Source organism: Aotus nancymaae, unplaced genomic scaffold (genome assembly GCF_030222135.1).
Source record: "Aotus nancymaae isolate 86718 unplaced genomic scaffold, 86718_ANA_hifiasm-v0.15.2.pri h1tg000008l, whole genome shotgun sequence".
NCBI classification, from domain to species: domain Eukaryota; kingdom Metazoa; phylum Chordata; class Mammalia; order Primates; family Aotidae; genus Aotus; species Aotus nancymaae.
The window spans coordinates 14,556,562-14,579,354 of record NW_026988419.1 but is presented as its reverse complement, the minus strand read 5'-3'; the positions used below and the strand labels follow the sequence as shown (position 1 = coordinate 14,579,354).

The 22,793-nt window shown below is 45.5% G+C and overlaps 1 protein-coding gene across 1 annotated transcript; it reads right to left on the bottom strand.

Annotated features, from left to right (window-relative positions):
* Window positions 1–8,375: 8,375 nt before the first annotated feature.
* Window positions 8,376–13,910, bottom strand: RESP18 (regulated endocrine specific protein 18). Its single transcript, XM_012445941.2, is given in 7 exon segments — window positions 8,376–8,484; window positions 10,395–10,484; window positions 10,594–10,605; window positions 10,608–10,643; window positions 10,883–11,010; window positions 12,033–12,138; window positions 13,818–13,910. Coding segments are annotated over 7 exon segments (516 nt in total). The 3' UTR covers window positions 8,376–8,433.
* Window positions 13,911–22,793: the final 8,883 nt, after the last annotated feature.

Genomic DNA, 22,793 nt, shown 5'->3' with positions numbered 1-22,793 from the left:
CTCCTAAATATGGTCCAGAAGTAGTTTGCCTCTTTTTTAAACTTTATATAAATGGAGTAATATAATACATATTCTTTTTTTGCATGGCTTTGGAAAGTTGTAGTTTATTCTTTGTTGCTGTAGTAATATTGTACAAATACACTAAAATTTATTCATCTAAGGCCAGGTGCAGTGGCTCACACCTGTAATCCCAGCACTTTGGGAGGCTGAAGGAGGTGGATCCCCTGAGGTCAGGAGTTCGAGATCAGTTTGGCCAACGTGGTGAAACCCTGTCACTATTAAAACTACAAAAAATTGGCCGGGCGCGGTGGCTCACGCCTATAATCCCAGCACTTTGGGAGGCCGAGGCGGGTGGATCACAAGGTCAAGAGATCGAGACCATCCTGGTCAACAAAGTGAAACCCTGTCTCTACTAAAAATACAAAAATTAGCTGGGCGTGGTGGCGTATGCCTGTAGTCCCAGCTACTTGGGAGGCTGAGGCAGGAGAATTGCCTGAACCCAGGAGGCGGAGGTTGCGGTGAGCCGAGATCGCACCATTGCACTCCAGACTGGGTAACAAGAGCGAAACTCCATCTCAAAAAAAAAAAAAAAAAAAAAAAAAAAAAAAAACTACAAAAATTTAGCCAGGTGTAGTGACTCATGCCTGTAATCTCAGCTACTAGGGAGGCTAAGGAAGAAGTATCACTTGAACCTGAGAGCTGGGGGTTGTAGCGAGCCAAGATTGCACCATTGCATTACAGCCTGGGTGACAGAGTGAGACTCCAACTCAAAAAAAAAAAAAAAAAAAAAACCGTCTATTTTTCTGCTGATGGACGTTTGGGTTGTCTCAGGTTTGGTATTATTATGCATAATGCTATTATGAATTTTTTTTTTGAGGCGGAGTCTCGCTTCGTTACTCAGGCTGGAGTGCCATGGCTTGATCTCTGCTCACTGCAACCTCCACCTCCTGAGTTCAAGTGATTCTCTTACCTCAGCCTCCTCAGTAGCTGGGATTACAGGTGCATGCCACAACGCCAGGCTAATTTTTCTATTTTTAGTAGAGATGGGATTTCACCATGTTGGTTAGGCTGGTCTCAAATTCCTGACCTCTAGTGATCTGCCTGCCTCGGCCTCTCAAAGTGTTGGGATTACAGATGTGAGCCACTGTGCCTGGCTTGATGGATTTTCATTTATGTCTGCAAGTGCCTGAAAGCACTAGCAATCTAATATAACCTTAATCCAATTTCAGAGCCAGGCTGCAGACTAAGCAAGGATTACTTTACGTTTTTATGTTTTTTTTTTTTTTTGAGACAGAGTTTTGCTCTTGTTGCCCAAGCTGGAGTGCAAGGGCGTGATCTCAGCTCACTGCAGTCTCCACCTCCTGGGTTCAAGCAATTCTCCTGCCTTAGCCTCCCGAGTAGCTGGGATTACAGACATGCACCACCACACCCAGCTAATTTTGCTTTTTTGTCTTTATGCTTGGAGTCTGTTTCTTGTTCCCAGGCCAAAACAGGGAGAAGTTTACTAGAATTCTTCTTTTCACAAGCCCTGGATTCTGACATCTTCCCCTCTAGCTCCACAGGCTGTCTAAATCAATCTTTCATCTACTTTTTTTTTTTTTTAAGAGAGGGTTTCATTCTGTCACCCAGGCTGGAGTGCAGTGGTACAACCTTGGCTCACTGCAGCCTCGACCTCCCAGGCTCAAACAATGCTCCCACCTCAGCCTCCCAAGTAGCTAAGACTACTAGTATGTGCCACCCTGTACCACCAATTTTATTTTTTGCAAAGATGAGATCTCACTGCATTGCCCAAGCTGGTTATCTACTTCCTAAGAATGGAAAATTTCTCCAGTCCAATGCAACCCTGAACATTGGGTCTACCATCTCTGGATTCTGTTCCTATCTTGGATCTTGGCCTGCATCAGTTTCTCCTCACTCTCTTGTTTGCTCCTTGATGCTTTAAAGAAGATTTTGGTAATTTTTCAGCCACTTTTTTTTTTTTTTTTTTGAGACAGGATTTCACCCTGTTGCCCAGGCTAGAGTGCAGTGCTGTGATTTCAGTGCACTACAGACTTGAATTCCCAGGCTCAGGTAATTCTCTCACCTCAACCTCCCAAGTAGCTGGGACTACAGGCACACACCACCACACCCAGCTAACTTTTATATATTTTTTTGAAATGGGATTTTGCTATGTTGCCCAGGTTGCTCTCCAACTCTTGGGCTCAAGCGATCCACCTGCTGTGGCCTCCCAAATTGCTGGGATTACAAGTGTGAGCCACCATGCCTGGCCTGAGTTATCTTTTAACTCCAGCCATTGCTGCAGCCAGCAGCAGCATGCAGGCATCATCCGACACCACCTGCCTCACCTGCACTGAATATCTCGTTTTTGGTTTCAGTCTGTCTGCTATGACAGCATTAGACACTCCTGGGAATCTGTTCAGTCATTCTCATCCATGAAAAACCTGGAAGCATGGGGAAATTAACATCCCGTAGTTCGACTCTTGATCCAATGGGGGATGGAAACTAGAAAATAAACACTGTTTTTTTCTGAAGGGCAATTGTAGGGTATATCTTGTATATGATGCCTAAAGAGTCCCCAGAAGAACTGATTCCCAGCAACCTACAACTCATTATTGCACCCTTGAATTAGCTTTCCAAACCCCTTGGTTTCACTCTTTTCCCACTCTTGATCTTGTGGTATCTTCCCAAACTAAACAACCCCCATACAAGCACTTATTTTGCGCTTTGACTCTGGGAGGAATCAGTCTAAGACAAGTCATCTTCTGCAGGAGTTTGAGGAGTATGAGCTTGAGGTAATGACCTAGTGTGTCATTACCAGAAGCAGAAATTGAGGAAAAAATAAATATAGGAGATATTACAACATGTGTTGACGAAAATGATCAGACATCCAAAGGGCTTGAGGTAATGACCTAGTGCGTCATTACCGGAGGCAGAAATTGAGAAAAAAAATAAATATAGGAGATATTACAGCATGTGTTGACAAAAATGATCAGACATTCAAAGAAAAGGTAATGAAGTGGGAAGCAGACAGGAAGATACAGCTGTGGTGATGTCCTTAAATGAGCTCCCAGCTTTAACTCTTAAAAGTAAATCAATTTTCCTTCTCCAGCCAATTCTCGAGGTGTTCCTATTTTGTGAATGGCACTGTTATTCCCTCAGTCACAACATCTCTAAATTCAGGTAAGGCTCCTCTCTCGGCAAAGCCCAGTCATCTCTGCTAGTTTGCTAGGGCTGCCGTAACAAAGTACCATAGACCGGGTGGCTTAAATAACAGAAATGTATGGTCTCACAGCTCTGGAGTCTGGAAATTGGAAACCAAGCTGTTGGCAGGGTTGATTCCCTCTGAGAGCTATGAGGGAGAATCTGTTTCAGACCTCTCTGCTTGCCTTGTAGATGGCTTCTATTTCCTTTTATCATTTCATATCATCTTTGCTCCAGCTGTGCTGTCTTCAAATCCTGTCCCTGCCTTTTGTGAGATCGGGTCTCGCTGTGTTACCCAGGATGGTCTCAATCTCCTGTGCTCAAGTGATTATCTTCCCTCAGCCTTCTGAGTAGCTAGGACTGCAGGCACTCGCCACTGTGCTCAATTCCCCCTTTTGATAAGGATACTAATCACACTGAATTAGAGTCCATCCTAATGACCTCATCTTAACTAACTACATCTGCAACAGCCGTATATCCAAATAACTTCACGTTCAGAGGTACTGGGGATTAGGACTTCAACATATGAATGTTTTTTGGGGGAACAGAATTCAACCCATAACAATTGCCAAGGCTTATTAACTCATCCTTCAAAATATCTCTTATACATGTCCTCTTTCCCTCCCATTCAGGTCCTGTGTGAAACATCCCCACCATTGCAATAGTCTTTCAAAAATGTTTCCATTCTCTCCTGCTCTCTAATCCACCCTTAAATGGAAATGTGAGGCTATGTTTAAACACAACTTTCATCCTGTTATCTCACTCAAAAGCATTTAGTGTCTCCTCATTGCCTATCAGATACTACCCAAATCGGAAAACCTGGTCCTCTGCGATAGGAACTGAACCCGCCTTCCTTTCTATAAACTCCCATCTTTCCTAACCATTCACCATGTCCCAGCATTATCAGATTATTTAATATCCTCCATAGGTTTTATCTTTCCAAGCTCTGCAGCTTTGTTCTGGGTGTAGGGGCGACGGTAGGAGGGTCAGGGAATACACCACAGAGGAGAATTTAGATTTTTCATCAATGGACCACGATTGATGAGGTGTGCTGGGGTTGCGACACTTATATGCAGAGGGAACTGCTGATACAAGGGCCCAGGAGCATAAACCAGCTGGGCATGTTTGGGGAAATGCAAATAGGGCTGAATTGCTTGCGCACATAGGACGGCAGAATGGGGAAACACCACAGCGTTGAAGAGGTTGGTGAGACAAGAATTTGAATGTTCTGTGGGCCAGAAACATTGCTTAGATTCTTCCCTCTGCCCAGGCAGTTAGTCAATGATTTATAACCAAATCCATGGCAGTGGATACTCTGGCTCATTCACAACTGTATCCCCAGGGCCTAGAAAAGTGTCTGGCACAAAGTAGGCTTAGTCTGGGTGGACCCAAGAGCAGACTGAGACAAGAACTTGGGCTGGGCATGGTGGCTCACGCTGGTAATCCCAGCACTTTGGGAGGCCAAAGCAGGAGAATCACTTGAGCTCAGGAGTTTGGGATCAGCCTGGGGAACATAGTGAGACCTTGTCTCTACTAAAAACCAAAATAATTAGCCAGGCGTGGTGGTGAGCATCTGTAGTACCAGCTAATGGGGCTAAAGTGAGGTGGAAGAATTGGATTCTTCCAATTCTTCACAGCAGCTTCAGTCTCTCAGGATCAAATGAGGTGGAAGAATCCGGAGAGACTGAGGCTGCTGTGAGCTGTGATTGCACTACTGCACTCCAGCCTGGGTGGCAGAGTGAGATCTGGGTCTCATAAATACATAAATAAGAATTTGGGTGCAGGTAGTTCCTGTGGGAGATTATTCCAGAAATCACAGATGAGGGACAGGGAAAGTAAGTCAAAGAAGGAAATAAAGACAATAATATTCAGCGTGTTGCTGAACAAGTTACCACTGTGGGCGACTAGGTTGAATCTCACCTGGGATCCTCTGAAGAATCATATGGAACATTCCTCAGAATTACCCACTAAGGGCTGGTGGAATCTGGGATATTTTTGCACTAAATTTGGTTCCTACCTGGTTGAGAGTTGCCTCTAGGAGCATTACATCCCAGGTGCTTCAGGGTTGCCTGGAGCACAGGTGAGCAGTTTCTTGGCATTCCAGAAAGCTTGCAGGATGAGAAGCAGAGTCCCAGGGCATGAGGTGGGAAGGTTGACATGTTCAAGAACTGTCCACCTGCAGCTGCAGGCAAACGGAGATGTAGGCCAGGAGATATGGGGTGGGGCGTCCACTGCATTCACTCCCTGCAGATACCTGAATGATGCTACATTATATGTGGCTTACCTTCTTGACTTTTTTTTTTTTGAAACAGTCTCACTGTGTCACCCAGGCTGGAGTGGAGTGGCACAATCATGGCTCACTACAGCCTCGACCTCCTGGGCTGAAGTGATCCTCCCACTCCAGGCTCCCAGATAGCTGGAACTACAGGTGCACACAACACCACGCCTGTAGGGTCCAGCCCTATAGGGTTCTGTGAGCCCCTCTCTGCTGCTGTGGAGATGAGAAATTGTAGAAATAAAAGACACAAGACACAGAGATAGAGAAAAGAGAGTTTGAGCCTGGGGGTCCACTGCCAACCAAAGTGCGGGTGTCCTGCAGTGGCCCCGAGTGTCCGCACACTCTGACTTTTATTGAGTACAAAAGCTGGGGGCAGGGAAGGCAGGGTGTAGGTAAGGCGTGGCCTTGGTGGTCGGCGACTGGGGGCAGGGTAAAATAGGGTGTGGCAGTGATAGGGTCAAGTACATCACGTGTCATACAGGTAGGAGCTCAGGAATTTCCAGCAGCTGAGATGAGGTAAGGGGCATAATACGTCAGCACTTTTTCCATACTTGCCACAAAGACATTAAGATTTACGTTACTTTTACTGATTGATTCTTACAAGAAAAAAGGAACCAGGTGCAGAAGTGGATCATGAGATTGACATGGAACGTGACCACTGAAGCACAGCATCACATAGAGACAAGCCCGCGGATGTCTGCGGGCCTACCTGACAGCGTCAGGCCCACAGCAAGATCTTGGAGAAGTGGAGTTTCCTCCTAACTCCTCCGAGGAAGGAGACCTCTCAGCTATTTTGGACATCTCCTTCCCTAGCTGGCTAAACAGCGGGTGCTTTTCCAGCGCTGGCGCTGCCGAGCAGCCCTTATGTGGGCGTGACAGATAGCTTAGAGCATCTTCCCTTAGGGCCATTCATTTCACAATGTCGCCCCAGGCTCACACTTTCGACCAGAGAGGCATTAGAAAAAGAATTAGGATCACTTATGAATAACCACTATAGTTATATCTCTAGTTATTTTCTTCATTATTTACATGGGAATAGGCTGAGGCTGCTGACTCCTGCCTAGGCACTTATGGGATCTCCCAGCTACATATGCCCAGCTAATTTTTCATTTTTGTAGAGATGGGGTTTTACCATGTTGCCCAGGCTGGTCTCAAACTCTTGGGCTCAAGTGATCTGCCTGCCTCAGCCTCCCAAAATGCTGGGACTACAGGCATGAACCACCACACCCAGCCCTGGCTACTCTTAAAGGTCTTTGAGGGCAGGAACCAAATATACTCATAAAGGCCAGGCAGAGTGAAGCACATGATTACAAACATGTCTGAAAATGAATAAGAAAGAAAGGCATAAGAAGGAAAGATGGGTGAGTGGCAGGGGTTAATTGATTTGATGAGAACTAGGTACAAATGAGGATGACTGTCTAATGTCGGCTTTAGCTACATGCTTGAACACACAAGAAGGGAAAGGACAACCACAGTAGCATGACTGAGAATTTGGATCATTAAAACTAGTCATGTAATTTATCTGAGTTGTTTAAATGGGGAAGATGTGGTGTGGCCAAGTTCCAGTTCCTTAGAGAAACCCAGTCTTTTATTTTTTTATTTTTATTTTTTGAGATGGAGTCTCACTCTGTTGCCCAGGCTGGAGTGCAGTAATGTGATCTTGGCTCACCGTAACTCTGCTTTCAGGTTCAAGCAATTCTCCTACCTCAGCCTCCTGAGTAGCTGGGATGCTGGGATTACAGGCGCCCGCCACCATGCCCAGCTAATTTTTGTATTTTTATATTGATTCATTGATTCATTGATTGATAGGGAGTTTTGCTCTGTTGCCCAGGCTGGAGTGCAGTGGCATGATCTCAGCTCACTGCAACCTTCACCTCCTGGGTTCAAGTGATTGTCCTGCCTCCCGAGTAGCTGGGATCGCAGGCGTGCACCACCACTCCCAGCTAATTTTTGTATTTTTAGTAGAGAGGAGGTTTCACCACATTGGCCAAGCTGGTCTCAAACTCCTGACCTCAGGTGATCTGCCTGCCTCCCAAAGTGCTGGGATTACAGGCATGAGCCACCATGCCCAGCCTGATTTTTGTATTTTTAGTAGAGATGGAGTCTCACCATGTTGGCCAGCCTGGTCTCAAACTCCTGACCTCAAATAATCTGCCTGCCATGGCCTCCCAGAGTGCTGAGAGTATAGGCATGAGCCTCTGCACCCAGCCAAGAAACCCAGTCTTGATCCCTGCCCATTTGCTTATACTTGTGAGCCTCCAATGCGTGTTAAAGTGCTTCAATACATATACAGCTCTGCAAATAGAACATTCTAGTGTTTGGTTGTTGGCTGAGTATGGGCGGTGAGATTACCAACTCCCTTTTAAGACTTTAAGCTACCAGGAGCAAACTGGCAAGAACCATCAGAATGTCCAATGTGTGTACTCTCTGACCTCAGCACTGCTCTGTTGGTCCCTGTGGACAGGATGGGTGGGAGAGCCTGGCAGGGGCTGTAATGGAGGTGGGAACCCTCAAAAAATAGCAGCGGCTAGGCCTGTCTGGCATGAGGGTAAAAGAAATCAATATGGAGTCCCCTTCCTCATAACATGAAAGGATAGGCAACCAGACCACACAGTGTGGCTGGGATGTGGCTGAGGAGGCTGCCATTCCAGCTGTGGTCTCACTCTCACTTTCCCCACTCCAGAAATTATCAGTGGAAGGAAAACAAGACAGAAGCCAGCCTTCCATCAGCCAAGAGTTGTGCTCCCCTCATCCCCACCCCATGTTTTGGTCCCACCTCTCTCCCTTTGGAGGCTCTGGCTAAGTTCAAACCCCACTCATCTTCCTCAAGACAAGCTCACAGGCAGTGTTTGTATGAGAGTCTACTTTAATGATTCAAATCTGAGTGGTCCAGGAACTGCCCCTCTGAAGGGCAATGGGAAGGGTGCTGGGGCTGGGAGGCTCCACATGAGGTTTCAATCAGCCACAAGGTTGCGGCCCCCAGTGGGAAATGGCCCAGAGAAGCCCTAAAACAAGAAGAAACAAGTCAGGATGTGAGATGGTGGCTCCTCCCTCATCTGCCCTCCTTCCACAAATACCATAGAAACAGCCTGATCCAAGCAAGCCTTCAGCACAGTGACAGCTCACCGACTGAGAGCCTGGCCCCTTGGCTCTCACACGTAGCCCTGTCTCTCCATGGTTTGTTCTTACGCTTAGGTCTGGAGAAGAATGGCAGCTCCTTGTTTGCATTATTCCTGGGAGCACCAGGGCGACCAGTCCCCCACAGGTAGGTCTCTGTCACATCTGTCACTGAGCTCTGATTACATTGCCCCAGCAACCAATCCAGGCTTAGGAAGCCCAGCTGCCACATTGTGGAAGTAGGAATCTGTTTCCTTGGAGAGCATGAGGAGCTGGAACCCTCTGTGGTGCAGGCTGCCTTTAGATGGAGGGTGCGGCCAGCCGGGGGTGCCCTGCTTCGTTGCCACCACCCAAATCCAAGCCACCTTGGTCTCCCTGGACCAAGATGAGCCTCTCCTTACAGACCTCTCAGTTTTTGCTCTTGCTTCTCTTATAGTTCATTCCCCAACATCACCAGGGTGGCCTTTTAAAATCATATCACATTGTGACATTCCTTTCCTTAAAATTTCCCAGTTAAATTCCCACTGCACTTAGAATAAAATCCAAACCCTTTGCTATGGACTGTGAGCCCCTGTGTGGTCAGTCCTGGGCCTACTTCTCCACCCTCATCTTCTGCCACTGACTTTTCTGTCCATTCCTTAACATGCCATGACATGGGCGTCTCAGGACACCTGTAGTGGCAATGCTCTCCGCCTAGGATGCCCTTCCTTTACATCTTCCTTTGGTTGCCACCTTCTTATAATTTAGGTCTTAGTCCAAAGGGGAAAAAAAACCTCTTTTTTCTTTTTCCTTTTATTTTTTGAGACAAAGTCTCATTCTGTTGCCAGGCTGGAGTGTAGTGGTGTGATCTCAGCTCACTGCAACCTCCACCTCATGGGTTCATCAAGTGATTCTCCTTCCTCAACCTCCCGAGTAGCTGGGACTACAGACATGCTCCACTGTGCCCAGCTGATTTTTGTATTTTTTAGTAGAAACGGGGTTTCACCATAGTGGATGGGCTAGTCTCAAACTCCTGACCTCATAATCTGCCTGCCTCGGCCTCCCAAAGTGCTGGGATTACAAGCGTGGGCCACTGCGCCCAACCAAAAAAAGTATTTTTTCAACATGGAGGAGTCTGATATTTGGAATGGCCCAATCATACTGCAGTCCTGGAGAGGAAGGGCAGGGGCTGTGCAGGGGAAAGAGCTGGAAATCAGGAGACCTGGGTCCAGTCTTGGCTCTGCTACAAACCCATTGGTCTTGAGTACGTCCCATGGCCTGGGCCCCAATTTCTCACCTATAAAGAAGGATGGGAGTACTAGATGGGCTGTTTTCAGAATTCTGAAAGAGTTCAAAGACCCCAAGGAGATGTCTCAGCACCTTGCCTGGGTGACTTGCCCAGGCCACAGAGTAGAGCAAGAGGGAGGCTGAATGTGAGGGCCTCTGAGCTGCACTTCGCATTCATCAGGGGAGCGTTGCTATCACTTGCTATATACGAGGGCATAAATGGCAAAAAGGAGGACCTTTTATCTAATTTTGAAAACTCTGCAGTTTCAATGCCTATTTTAAACTCAATGCCTATACATGATCTTATAGATAATTTCTTCCTTAGAGGCTTTCAGCACCTGCATCATGTCCAGCCCCCCTATATGAATGCCTATAGGTAGGCTGAGGGATACAGAAAAGTGGGGGTACCTTTGGGAGAGGAAAAATCTTTTCTTCAGTTTATCTGCCCTCACCCCAATGCCCATTCTCTTCTTCCTATTTGCCTCCCTCATTTAAACAGGGCCAATCTCCCTAGAAAAAGTGAGCCCCTCACCTCGACAGGGTTGGCCACCTCTTGTTTCAGGGCCTTGGAAATCACTTTGGAGGTAAAGCACCGATCCCTGTTCAACTTGGCTAAGGGGCTCTGTAAGAGGGAAACCAGGAGTCAAGAAGGAGGCAGAAGAGGGTGAGAGAGGTCCAGAGGGAAAGCAATTGGATACAAAGTCAGGGATTCACAATTCTTGAGAAGATACATGAGTCTCAGCATGGGGAATAGGAGTTGAAGTCTCTCTCCCCTTGCTTGCTCCTAGAAGAGACAGGGAATGACAAATAGGACCTAGACTTGCCGCACCCACCTCCCTCCCTTTGCCCATATCACTAATGGATCATGAATTGTTCTGTGCTGATTCCAAACAGGACCTCTGAATTGTTCTCCTCAAAGTGCTCCTGGCTACTTCTACCTGCAGTTTTAGCACACATTCCTTCCCTGTTCTGTCTGTCTGCCAGAATGCTTACAATGACCACAGGCTTCACACACCTGACCCCAGTGGTTTTAGTGGGAAAAACTGCTTTCCCATCCTTCAGGCATGGATCTTGGGGATGCAGTCTGCTGACATGCTCAATCTTTTGGGTCATTACATCCTGGGGGATGTCATCCTTCCAGAATAGACCTGCAGGATGAAAGGATGGGGTGAGTTGACACCTGGGACACTCAGACCCACTCCAGGGATCAGAGCAACCTCTCCCTCAAGTATGTATAAGATTACATTTTACAGAGAGAATTAAACAAGATGATGTATTAAAGTTGCTTAGCACAGTGCCTGGCATATAATATTCAAATTGAGACTATGATGACAATCTTTTTGCTGGTTCATTATCAAATGAAACAGCAAATTATTGTGAGGATGAAATGAGGTTAGGAATGTAGAGTGCTTAGAAAATGCTAAGGCAGTGATTATCAAACTTTAGCATGTGCATCAGAATCTCCTGCAAGGCTTGTTAAAGTACAAACTGCTGTTCCCCACCCCTATGGCTTCTGATGCAGTAGGTCTGAGGTGAAGTTCATGAATTCACATTTCTAACAAGTTCCCTGGTGATGTTGATGCTGACAGTTCAGGGGTGCACTTTGAGAACTACTGCTTTAAGGCACTAAGCACACATTAGGCATTAGCAGTGATAATATGAGCTCAAGGAAGATTTCCTATCTGATTCTCTCCTCCCCAACATTCATGAAACTCTGCTCTAAAAAAGGATCAGCCACATGTTGCCAATGGACTCTCTACTCCCTTTCATTTCTTCCTTCTGTGTGTCATACAATTTCCTACTCAGAGGCTGAAGTGTATGTCTGTTTTCCTGGCTGAGAACTTAAGGAGTCCTGGCTTTGGAAAAGCTCATATAGTATCAGGGTTGGGTGGAGACTAGTCCCAAGGAGTTGAATGCTGGGCTTTTTCAGGTTTTTTTTTTTCCCCAAGAAGCCTCTATGGGGCTTTTCCAGGGTGTTCAAGTGCAAATAGTCCACCCATCCACATACTACCTCCGCTCTTGTCTCATCCCCATGGGGATAAATATGACAAGAAACTTTTAAGTAGAGACGTTTGGGGAACAGAAAGCCTGTCCTCAGGCCAGATAGCCCATCTTCCCCCCTCCCCATATCTAACCAGGCCCCAACCTCTGTTCTCCAGCTTTTACTTACCTTGGGGTATAATCTGCTGGAGCACAACTTGCAAATGCTGGAAGACTGGGATAGCAAATCCTTGGAGGGGCCAAAGTTGCCCCATTCCTACTTGGTCCTGACCATCTAAGGGCAAAATAGTGGTGCCAGCAAGGAACCTGGCCAGAAGCCTTCTACATCCCAGTTGAAGAGAAGCAACTTCCTTGTACTATTGGTCCTGACCTCTGTTCCCCCTACCAGGCCCCTTTGCCCACTTCAAGTCCTCCTTTAATTTTTCCCTTCCTCCATCACTACTTGCCATATTCTTCAGCCCCTGGGCCTCATTCACTTTTGGTATCACCTTAGAGATAAGAACCAAGCTTATAGGCAAAGAGCAGCCTGTAGAAGTTCAGGTGAGCAGAGGCTCAGAAAGCTAACCACATGGGAATAGTAATTGGGTGGGTAGGTAGGGTATGGGGAAACAGGTGAGCTTCATCTTAGGGAAGTCACTGAAGCCTGGAAGGATTAGACAGGAGGACTGGGATCATTAGAAAGAAAAAGTATTGGTTTGTATAGGGTTTGAGGGTCTGGATCCTTTTTCTGAAAGCCACAGTTTGCCCAATTGTGCATAGGGGGAAGGACAGGGGTTGGGGAAGAGAACCCCTAATACTATGCACACCTTCCTTCTTCCAGATAAATGAGATAGGGCTGGAAGGCAGTCTGTTCTTTTGCTATAGTGTAGTTACCATGAGCCATTCTGCACAGGTCTTTAGAAAAGGGAATTCTCCTACCCAATCAAATGTATGTCTAACAACAATTTCCTGGGAGTGAGCGTGACAAGAAAGTTTTAAGTAGAGAAATTTGGGGAAGAAAAAGCCTCCTTAAGGAAGGAGTGGAACCTCCAACACCCTGACGAGAAGGGAAAGAGCTTCGGGAAGGGGAGCCGGTTCTCCGAGGCAGCGCTCCCAGGACTGGTGGGAAGGAGTGGTGACCAGCGCTGGCTCGGCCTGCACCCGGAGCTCGCCTGGCGCTGTCCGTGGTGCTGAGAGCTGGGGGATGCTGGCGTGGCTGCGGCGCTGGGCGGAATGCGGGCGAGGCATCGCCTCAAGGCTTGGCCGTCCTTTCCCACGGCCCTCAACCTCTCATTCCACCAAGACTCCTCCCAAAGTTGTTCCCGAATCCGCCGCACTAGCCTCTAAACCCAAAAATCAGGCAGGGAGGGGGATGACAGACTAGAGTTTGCGCTCTCTTCCCCACGCGTTCTGCGCAGGAATTCTCGAGTCGGCGCAATCGGTCTCCGACTGATGCGCCGCGAGTCTGCGCGGGGTCTACTTGGGTTGATGCGCGGGGGTGAGGGGAGGAGGATGGTCCCATTCCCCCTCTATCCTGCTTTCCCTTAGCCTAGCGGCCCGCTTATTGAAAATCGGATCACAGTCACCAGGCTCTGGTGGGCTTACGAGGAAGCCCTGGCTCATCTCCCGGCCCAGCCTTTTCCCTGGACCCAAGACCCAGATACCCGCAGCGCTGGTCATCTCTTTTCTGGCTTTTCTTGTTCCTCCTGTGGCCGCATAGGCTGGTTTTACCTCTCTCTGTCCATTTATCTTTCCGACCTGCTCCCAAATCCCCAATTTTCCCCTGAACCCACTGCCCAGCCTATCCCAAGTCTACGCCTCTTTCCGCGACACGCTCGCTACGGTTTTCTCTTCTCGCGCCCGTAAACACATTCTTTTACTTCCAGTTTCCTAGCCTTGAGGCCCTCTTCAGACCCTCACTTCTCCAGGATCGCTCTCTTGGCCCTGCCCGCACCCCCCAGGGTTCTTCCTGATAGTGGGCACTGATGTCGCTGCAGCCCCTCAGCAGCAGGAAGCAAACAAGCAGCCGGAGGCCCCCGGAGCTCCCAGGCCACAGTGGGCGCTGCATCCTCCCAGGCTCTGCGCGCTCGCTCCCCGGCCAAGTCTCAGTGAAGGTCATGGCCGAGGGGCTGAGCGGGGCTGCAGCTTCCCACCAGCCTGCGACGCGGCGTCCGCTTAACCCTCCTCGGCAGTTCAGCCAATCGCGAGCGGGCCCTGCCCCTGCGGTGGCCTCCTCGACTCCTTCCCCTACCGCCTCCTGACTCGCACCTCTTGGAATCCCAGACCCGGCTCCTTTTGAACATAAACTGGGTCCCAAGAACCACCGCCTGTACTCCCAGTCCCAAGGCTGGAGAAATGGATGGCGTGTAAGATACGGGTGCAAGTTGTGCCTACTCAGATTTGATGTGAGAATTAAATATGAACCGCGATGAAACAGTAGGCACTCAAGGAATTTAGTTTATTTTGTTATCCTTGACATTCACTTCAGTCTCACCCACCTAAAAACCTGTAACAATCATATGGGTTCGATCTGCAAAATATATATATTGCACATCCATCCACTTTTCTCCACATCCACTGCCATTGCCCTGGTCCAAACCACTGTACACTGTACTTTTTGTTTTTGAGACAGAGTCTTGCAATCTCAGCTCATCACAACCTCTGCTGAACCTCTGCTCAACCTTAGGCTAAACTATTCTCTCACCTCAGCCTCCAGAGTAGCTGGTGCATACTACCATGCTCAGCCAATTTTTAAAGTTTTTAAATTTTTTGTAGAGACAGAATTTTGCCATGTTTCCCAGGCTAGTCTCAAACTCCTACCCTCAAGCAATCCTCCCACCTTGGCCTCCCAAAGTGTTGAGATTACTGGCATAAGCCACCATGCTAGGCCTTGGACACTGTACTCTTTTACATTGAGCTGTTGTAATAACTAACGGGCTGACTGACCTCTTGCTTTCACTTTTGTGAGCTTATAAACTAGTTTGTGAGCTTTCTAACTTCTAGACTGGTATGTAAACTTTTTTTCCATTAAGCTTCAACATTTATTAAACTGGGTGTGGTGGCTCATGCCTGTAATCCCAGCGCTTTGGGAGGTCAAGATGGTGGATTACTTAAACCTAAGGGTTTGTATACTGAACATTTGGGGTTGGTACATTACAAAGGATCTGAATTATATTATTATATTTAAAGGGTAATAGTTTGAGTTTTCTCAGGCAGACAATTAAATTTTTGGCAAAAAGTCTTGATCCTGTGGCAGTCTGGTTAGAGAAGGAGTACTTCATCCTATTCTCAATTCTAGGCTGTATCTCTTAGTTCTGGGATATGGTGTGGCCTAAGGTGTAGTCCTTTTCAGATTTCAACATAACCCAAAGCCATTTACCAAAACTCTCTATTTTATGGATCCTGAATTCCAAACTCGGTCACCCTAATGCTGTGACAGCTGCCAAAATCCCTGTTCAGATATTTGACTTTTTCACTAGATAGGTTCCTTGAAATCTCACCCTGCATGAGTGCCATTTAGAAGACAGCTAAGGATTTGAGGGGAATTGGTATGCAGATTTTGAATTCCTTTCTCTGTAATTTACTAATTTTCTAAATTTCTCCCTCAATTTCCAGCTGCTCTGTCATCTCTATACTTCAAAAGCTGCTTCCTCAGTAAGTAAGACTGCCACTTGCTGACAGAGCTGTTTCTCTGTGTACTGCAGTGAACTCTGAAGTACCTAGAGGAAAAGCCTATACATATAGAACTCACTTGGTGGACTCCTTGTTTTTGAGGATTATATGTCCTTCTAGGTTTCTAACTCTCGATCGATCTCCATGCTTTCATACAGTTATTTTTATATTTTGGCTAGAGTATATATTCAATGTTCATAGGAGGGTCTGACAAATTTCTGTCTTGTCATGCCAGAAGCTAGAGGTTTATCTGGTTATCACTGATTATGTGCTGGGCATATTATTTTCAAATAAATTTATAGCAATAATTTGAAGCCTAAGAGCAAATGAATGTGAACCTGCTTTGTGCAGTATAATGGTCCTGGAAAAGGGGAAATATTGGTCTTTGGCTGAGCTGAACAAAGGTGAGTATGCTCCTTTCTGTATTTTAAGATTTTAAATTAGCAGGAGAATGGCTATCAAAATAATAATGTACAGGAGCATTGATGCTGCACTTCTTTTTACTGTTTATTGGAGGGGATTCTAATGCTGAGATAATACCCTCAGAAGACTGAGGAGGTTCTCAGGCCTATTGAACCAGGGGTTCACAGGAAGGAACTTTCTTTCCCAAGAAGAAAGAAAGACTACCATTAAGTGTAGCTGGGGAGATTGAGCAAAGGAAGATTGTAATTCAACTGTGGTCCTGCCTTACATTCATGTTACAAATGATGTCTGGAAGGAGAAGGGATCAGAAGAAGCCTAGGCTCCATCTGTGCCAAGGAGTTTTACTGTTCCGATCCCCACCCCAAATGTCCCCTCTGTTCTGGCTTTACATATTTGACTTCAGAGGCTCTGACTGGGGCCCGCTGTCTTGCCTCCAGACAAGTCTGCTTAAAGAATTTTCATGACAACCCAATTTTAAAAATCCAGTAGCAAGTTGTCCTAAAACTGCCTCTCTGCAGGGCAATGGGGCTGGGAGAGCAGGAAGGCCTCAATCTGTGACAAACTTTTACTTAGAGAAGGAAACAGTTCAAAGAAACTCTAAAATGGGAGGAAAATGGGATTTGGAATTTGTGTGTATATGTGCCAGGAGCTCCCTTTCCACAATATAAGTTCTCCTTACCCCACTATATAAGAGCCTCTAGTAGCAGTCTTGACTTGGGCAAGTCTTGAGGAACAGTGACTCAGCAACGACCTGACAGCTAGCCTCCCCTTGGCTCCAGCGTCACGATCTTCTCTCCCTCCCTGATTTTCCTTTAGGTACAGAGCTAGTCAAGGACCTTGAGCCTGCAGGAGAAAGGCAGATTCTTGCTTGCATAATTAGTAGCACCATGGCAACCAGTTCTTATTGTGAGGATCAGTCATTCAGTGCTGATGATGTCACTACAGCGACCAATCCAGGTAGGAGAAGTGCAGCTGCCATGGTGACAGGCACCAAGAAGCAGTTTCCTTGGAAGCATGAGGATCTAGAGCCCCCTGAGGTTCAGGCTGCCTGGAGGGGCAGTGCAGGGCCAGATGGAGGTGCTCGGCTCCGCTGGGATTGCCTCGCCCAGGCCACCACCATCTTTCTTGGACCAAGACAACATCTCCTAACTGGTCTATTGATTCTACTCTTTCCCCTATCAATACATTCTCAAACAGTCTTTTAAAATTTTACATCACATCATTATATTCCCTTCCTTAAAATCCTCAGTGATTTTTCCTCTATACTTCGCATAAGATCTAGATGCTCTACTGTTGCCTACAAAGCTCTGTCTGGGCAGTTTTGAGCTTATTTATCCAATCCTATCTCCTATCACTGGTTGTTCTGTTTATTTCTCTAATGTGCTATTTAAAAAAATATAATAACCAGAATAAAAACTCACTGGATGAGCTCCAAGCAGCATAGAAATGACAGAAGAGTCAGTCAATTTGAAGATGGGTCAACAGAAATAATCCAATCAGAACAAGAGAGAGAAAAAACATTGGGCAAAAAAGTCGACAGAACTTCAGGGACCTGTGGGACAATACCAAAAGTCCAAAATTAATGTCATTGGAATTCCAAATTGAGAGGAGAAAGAAAGTCATACACAAAAAAATTTGAATAAATAAATGATTGAAAAATTCCCAAATGTGTCAAAAGACATAAGCCTAAAGATTCAAAAAGCTTAATGAATGCCAAATAGAATAAACTTAAAGAAGTCTACACTCCGACACATTATAATCAAAATTCTAAAAACTGAAACAAAGAAAAAGTCTTCAACAACACATGACTAAAGAACAATGAGATTCAGATAACTGGATTTCTCATTATAAACCATGGGGGCCAGAAGGAAGTGAAACAACATCTTTAAAGTGCTGAGAGAAATGAGCTGTCAACTAAGAATTCTATATACACCAAAAATACACTTTAAGAATAAAGGTGAAATAAGGATATTCTCAGATGAAGAAAAACTAAGATAATTGAAGAGAACTTCAATATGATAAAAAGGCATCTACAAAAAGCTACAGCTAATGCCATAGTTAATGATCAAAATCCTTCCCCTGGCTGGTTGTGGTGGCTCATGCCTATAATCTCAGCACTTTGGGAGACTGAGGTGGGCGAATCACCTGAGAGAAGTTTGAGACCAGTCTGACCAACATGGTGAAACTCCATCTCCACTAAAAATACAAAAATTAGTTGGATGTGGTGGCGGGCACCTGTAATTCCAGCTACTCGGGAGGGTGAGGCATGAGAATCACTTAAACTTGGGAGGCAGAGGTTGCAGTGAGCTGAGATCACACCATTGCACTCCAGCCTGGGCAACAGTGCAAGACTCCATCTCAAAAAAAAAAAAAAAAAAAAAAAATCATCCTTCCCCTAAGAGCAGAAAAAGAAGGAAGTATAGTTGTCCCTCAATATCCATAGGAGATTGGTTCTAGATTCTCCAATCAAGACCAAAATCCTCAGATGCTGAAGTCCCTGGCGTAAAATGGTGTAGTATTTGCATATAATGTGTGCACATCTTTCTGTTTACTTTAAATCATCTCTAAATTACTTATAATACTAATACAATGTATGTACTATGTAATTCATTGCTATATTGTATTGTCTAGGTAATAATGACAAGAAAAAGGATCTGTACATGTTCAGCACAGATGCAATTTTTTTTTTCAAATATTTTTTATCCATGGTTGGTTGAATCCAAGAATGCGGAACCAGAAAGTGCAGAGGGCTGCATGACCCCCTTGCCACTTCAATTCAACATAGCACTGGAAAATTATTCCATTCAGAATCCTCTTTTTCTGGTTAAAGAACACCCTACAGAATTTCTTTTAGTGAAAGGGTTTGGCTGCAAGCTCTCACATGAAGATTTTCTGATAATGTCTTTATTTCACTTTTATTTTTGGAACGTATGCCAGGTATAGAATTCTAGGTTGAGCCAGGCACGGTGGCTCATGCCTGTAATCCCAGCACTTTGGGAGGCCAAGGTGGGCAGATCACCTGAGGTCAGGAGTTCGAGACCAGCCTGACCAACATGGTGAAACCCTGTCTCTAATAAAAATATTAAAAAATTAGACAAGTGTGGTGGCAGACACTTGTAATCCCAGCTACTTGGGAAGCTGAGGCAGGAATATCACTTAAACCTGAGAGGCGGAGGTTACAGTGAGCTGAGAATGTGCCACTGCACTCCAGCCTGGGCAACAAGAATGAAACTCTGTCTCAAAAAAAAATAATAATACATTCTAGATTGGCCATTGTTTTCTTTTGGCACATTGAGGACATCAGTATAGTATCTTTTGGCTGCCATTATTGCTATTGGCATAACTGTAACTTGTGTCTTAAAAGTAATCTTCTCCCTCTGACCTATTCCACAACTGTTGTATTAGTCCATTTTCTGTTGCTTATTGTAGGGCTGAGAGACCCGCAGGGTCGTTGAGTGTCCTTATGTTGTGCTGAGGCGCAGGATCCGAGAAATAAAGAGACAGGACACAGAAGTATAAGGAAAATGCAGCTGAGCTCGAGGGGCCACGCCACTTATGAGCAGAGTCAGGCGAGGCCCCGAATGTCCAGAAGCATGAGTATTTATTGTATATAGGTTAGGGGGCAGGGCAGTGAGTGAAACCATCTGTAAGGATAGTGACAGGGTCGTGAGCAATAAAACAAGGGGTCCACCCCCATTAGGTCACCTAGGCTAGGAGGTGGACAGTGCGCAGCAAGGGGTTCATTCCCATTAGGTCATTGAGGCATGGAGGTGGGCCGTACACAGTGAAGAGGGTGCAGTGTGCAATACCTCTATCTATGGGCAAGCTACTTCTAAGATTTATAGGAGGATGCTTTAAGTCACACAGCAATGACATAGCTGTTAGGGTTACCGCCACCTGCTGGCAGTTTCCAATGAGTTCTATAGGGGAATGATTTTTGAGCAGCATAGTAACAAGAGCTGACAAAGTTCACAGTCACCAAGGTGCGATTATCTGGAGGGGTTTGAGCCCTCGGATGCTCGAGGGATTGCCGGGCTGAGGACAGCCCTCCACAAGAATTGGAGCAAGGTTCTACAACTCCTTTATCAGGAGGAGTGGCTCTTGCCCCAAGCCTGCCATACAGTGGGTATCTTTATGATACTGAACGCTGCCGCCTGGGCCATGGATTCTTGTCCTGGTATAACTGTTTTCCCTTAAATCATGCTCTGCACTGTGTCTGCTCCAGACATTCCTCTGACTATAAGCTGCTTATTCCTTAATTCATGCTCTGTACTGTGTCTACTCTAGGCATTCCTCCGATTATGAACTAAGATATAGTCATATATATATATCTATATATACACACACACACAAATAACTGAGTGGTAAGATATTCTTTAGGCACTCATACTATGAACTAACATATGATTATATATTGAGGATTATATAAAGGGAAATGACTGAGTAGTAACACCATAAACTGAGGTATTCTCCAAGCCTTAATTCTAGAAACTAATATATGATTATATAAAAGGAAATAACTAAGTAGTAATGCTATAAACTGAGATATTCTTCAGATCTTAGTTGTGCCAGGATTCTGCTTAGCTCTCCTTCCTCAGTGCCTATATGGGTGGTTACCCACAGCTTATAACATAATAACTGAAAGTAGGTAATTTATAAAGAAAAGGCATTTATTTCTTATAATTATTGAGGCTGAGAAGTCCAAGGTTAAGGGGCTGCATCTGGCAATGGCCTTCTTATTGGTAAGGATGCTTTACAGAGTCTCGAGGTGCTGCAAGACATTATATAGCCAGGGGGCTGAGCAAACTGGCTCAGCTCTGTCTTCTTCCTATAAAGTCACAGTCCTTTTCCTGTGATAACACATTAATCCATTAACCTGTTAAAGCAGGAAAGGATTAATCCATTTATGAGGGCAGAGTCCTCGTGACCCAATCATTTTTTAAAGCACCCCCTCAATACTGCCACATTGGGATTAAATTTCAACATGAATTTTGGAGGAAACAAATATCAAAACCATAGGAGTTGTATTTTTCTCTGTGTCTGTGGTTTCCTGCAGTCTCACTGTAATGTTTCTAGGTATAGATTTCTTTCTTTTTTTTTAATCCTGCATTTATTTCTTTGGGATTTTTTTTCTGTTTTTTTTGAGACAGAGTCTCACTCTGTCACCCAGGCTGGAGTAGAGTGGTGTGATCTCAGCTCATTGCAACCTCCGCCTCCTGGGTTCAAGTGATTCTCCTGCCTCAGCCTCCCGAGTGGCTGGGATTACAGGCGCCTACCACCATGCTGGGCTGAGTTTTGTATTTTTAGTAGAGACAGAGTTCGCCATGTTGGCCAGGCTGGTCTCGAACTCCTGACCTCAGGTGATCTGCCTGCCTCGGCCTCCCAAAGTGCTGCTCCGCGCCCAGCCGGGAATTTTTACATTGAAGACTTACATGTTTCTGTAAAATTTGAAGCTATTAACTCTAAGTATTGTATCTCTCCACTCTGTCTCAACTCTCCTCTTTAGTCTTCAGTGGACTGCTTGTTAAACATTATTTCTCTATCTATATAATTGTTCTTTGTTTTTTGATACAGAGTCTTGCTCTGTATCAAAAGGCTGGAGTGCAGTGGCACAATCACAGCTCATAGCCTCAACCTCCTGGGCTCAAGTGATCCTCTCACTTCAGCCTCCTGAGTAGCTGGGATTACAGGCACATGCCACCACACCTGACTAAGTTTTGTATTTTTTGTAGAGACAAGGTTTTGCCATATTGCCCAGGCTGGTCTTGAACCCTTGGACTCCAGTGATCCATCCACCTTGGCCTCCCAAAGTGCTGGGATTACAGGTCCGAGTCACTGCTCCCACCTCCTGTATAGTTCTTACCCTCACTTTCGCATTTTCATCAGTCTTCATCCAGTATTTTCTTCTCATTTATACTCCAGTTTGTGATCGAATTATCTATTCAACTCTTTTAATCTGTTATTAATCCTATCCCATGATTTTTTTTAACTAGGGTAATAGAAATTTTAAATTCTAGAATTTTTCTTTGGTTCTTTTCCAAATTTGTTTTGAAATTTCTCATGCTTTTTAGTTCTGACAATATTTTCAAATTTGTTCTTTATTGCCATGAGCAGAGTAAGCCGTGTTTTTTCATCTGTGTCTGGCGTCATTGTGGTACTATTTTTGTTTTCTATTGTTTTTTACTGCTTCTCACTCAAATTGTCTCATTTCCTCTTGTGACTGTTTATCTTTGATCGTGTGCTGGACACATTGTTTGACAAAAAAAAAAAAGCAGAAATAATTTGAAACCTACCTTGCACTAACAATCTAAAATCGCCTTAATCTAATTTTAAGATTCCTCAGATGAGTTGAAGCTGGACTGCTTTATGAACAAGAGCTAGTGTACCTCTGTTTCACCCTTCTCGGGTGTAACTCTTTGCAGTCCTAAGGAAAAATGGGGATGTTTTTGTTCTCGCTGTTTTTTGTTTGTTTTAAACCAGAGATCTTACTCTTCACAGGCTGTGAATTTCCACATGATTCTCTAGCCCCATAAGGCTGGCAGAATTCCAGCTCAGCCTCTCAGCTGCTTCTACCCAGTCAGCAACCTTTCTTTTTTTTTTTTTTTTTTTTTTTTTTTTGAGACGGAGTTTCGCCCGTTACCCATGCTGGAGTGCAATGGCGCGATCTCGGCTCACTGCGACCTCCGCCTCCTGGGTTCAGGCAATTCTCCTGCCTCAGCCTCCTGAGTAGCTGGGATTACAGGCACGCGCCACCGTGCCCAGCTAATTTTTTGTATTAGTAGAGACGGGGTTTCACCATGTTGACCAGGATGGTCTCGATCTCTTGACCTTGTGATCCACCCGCCTCGGCCTCCCA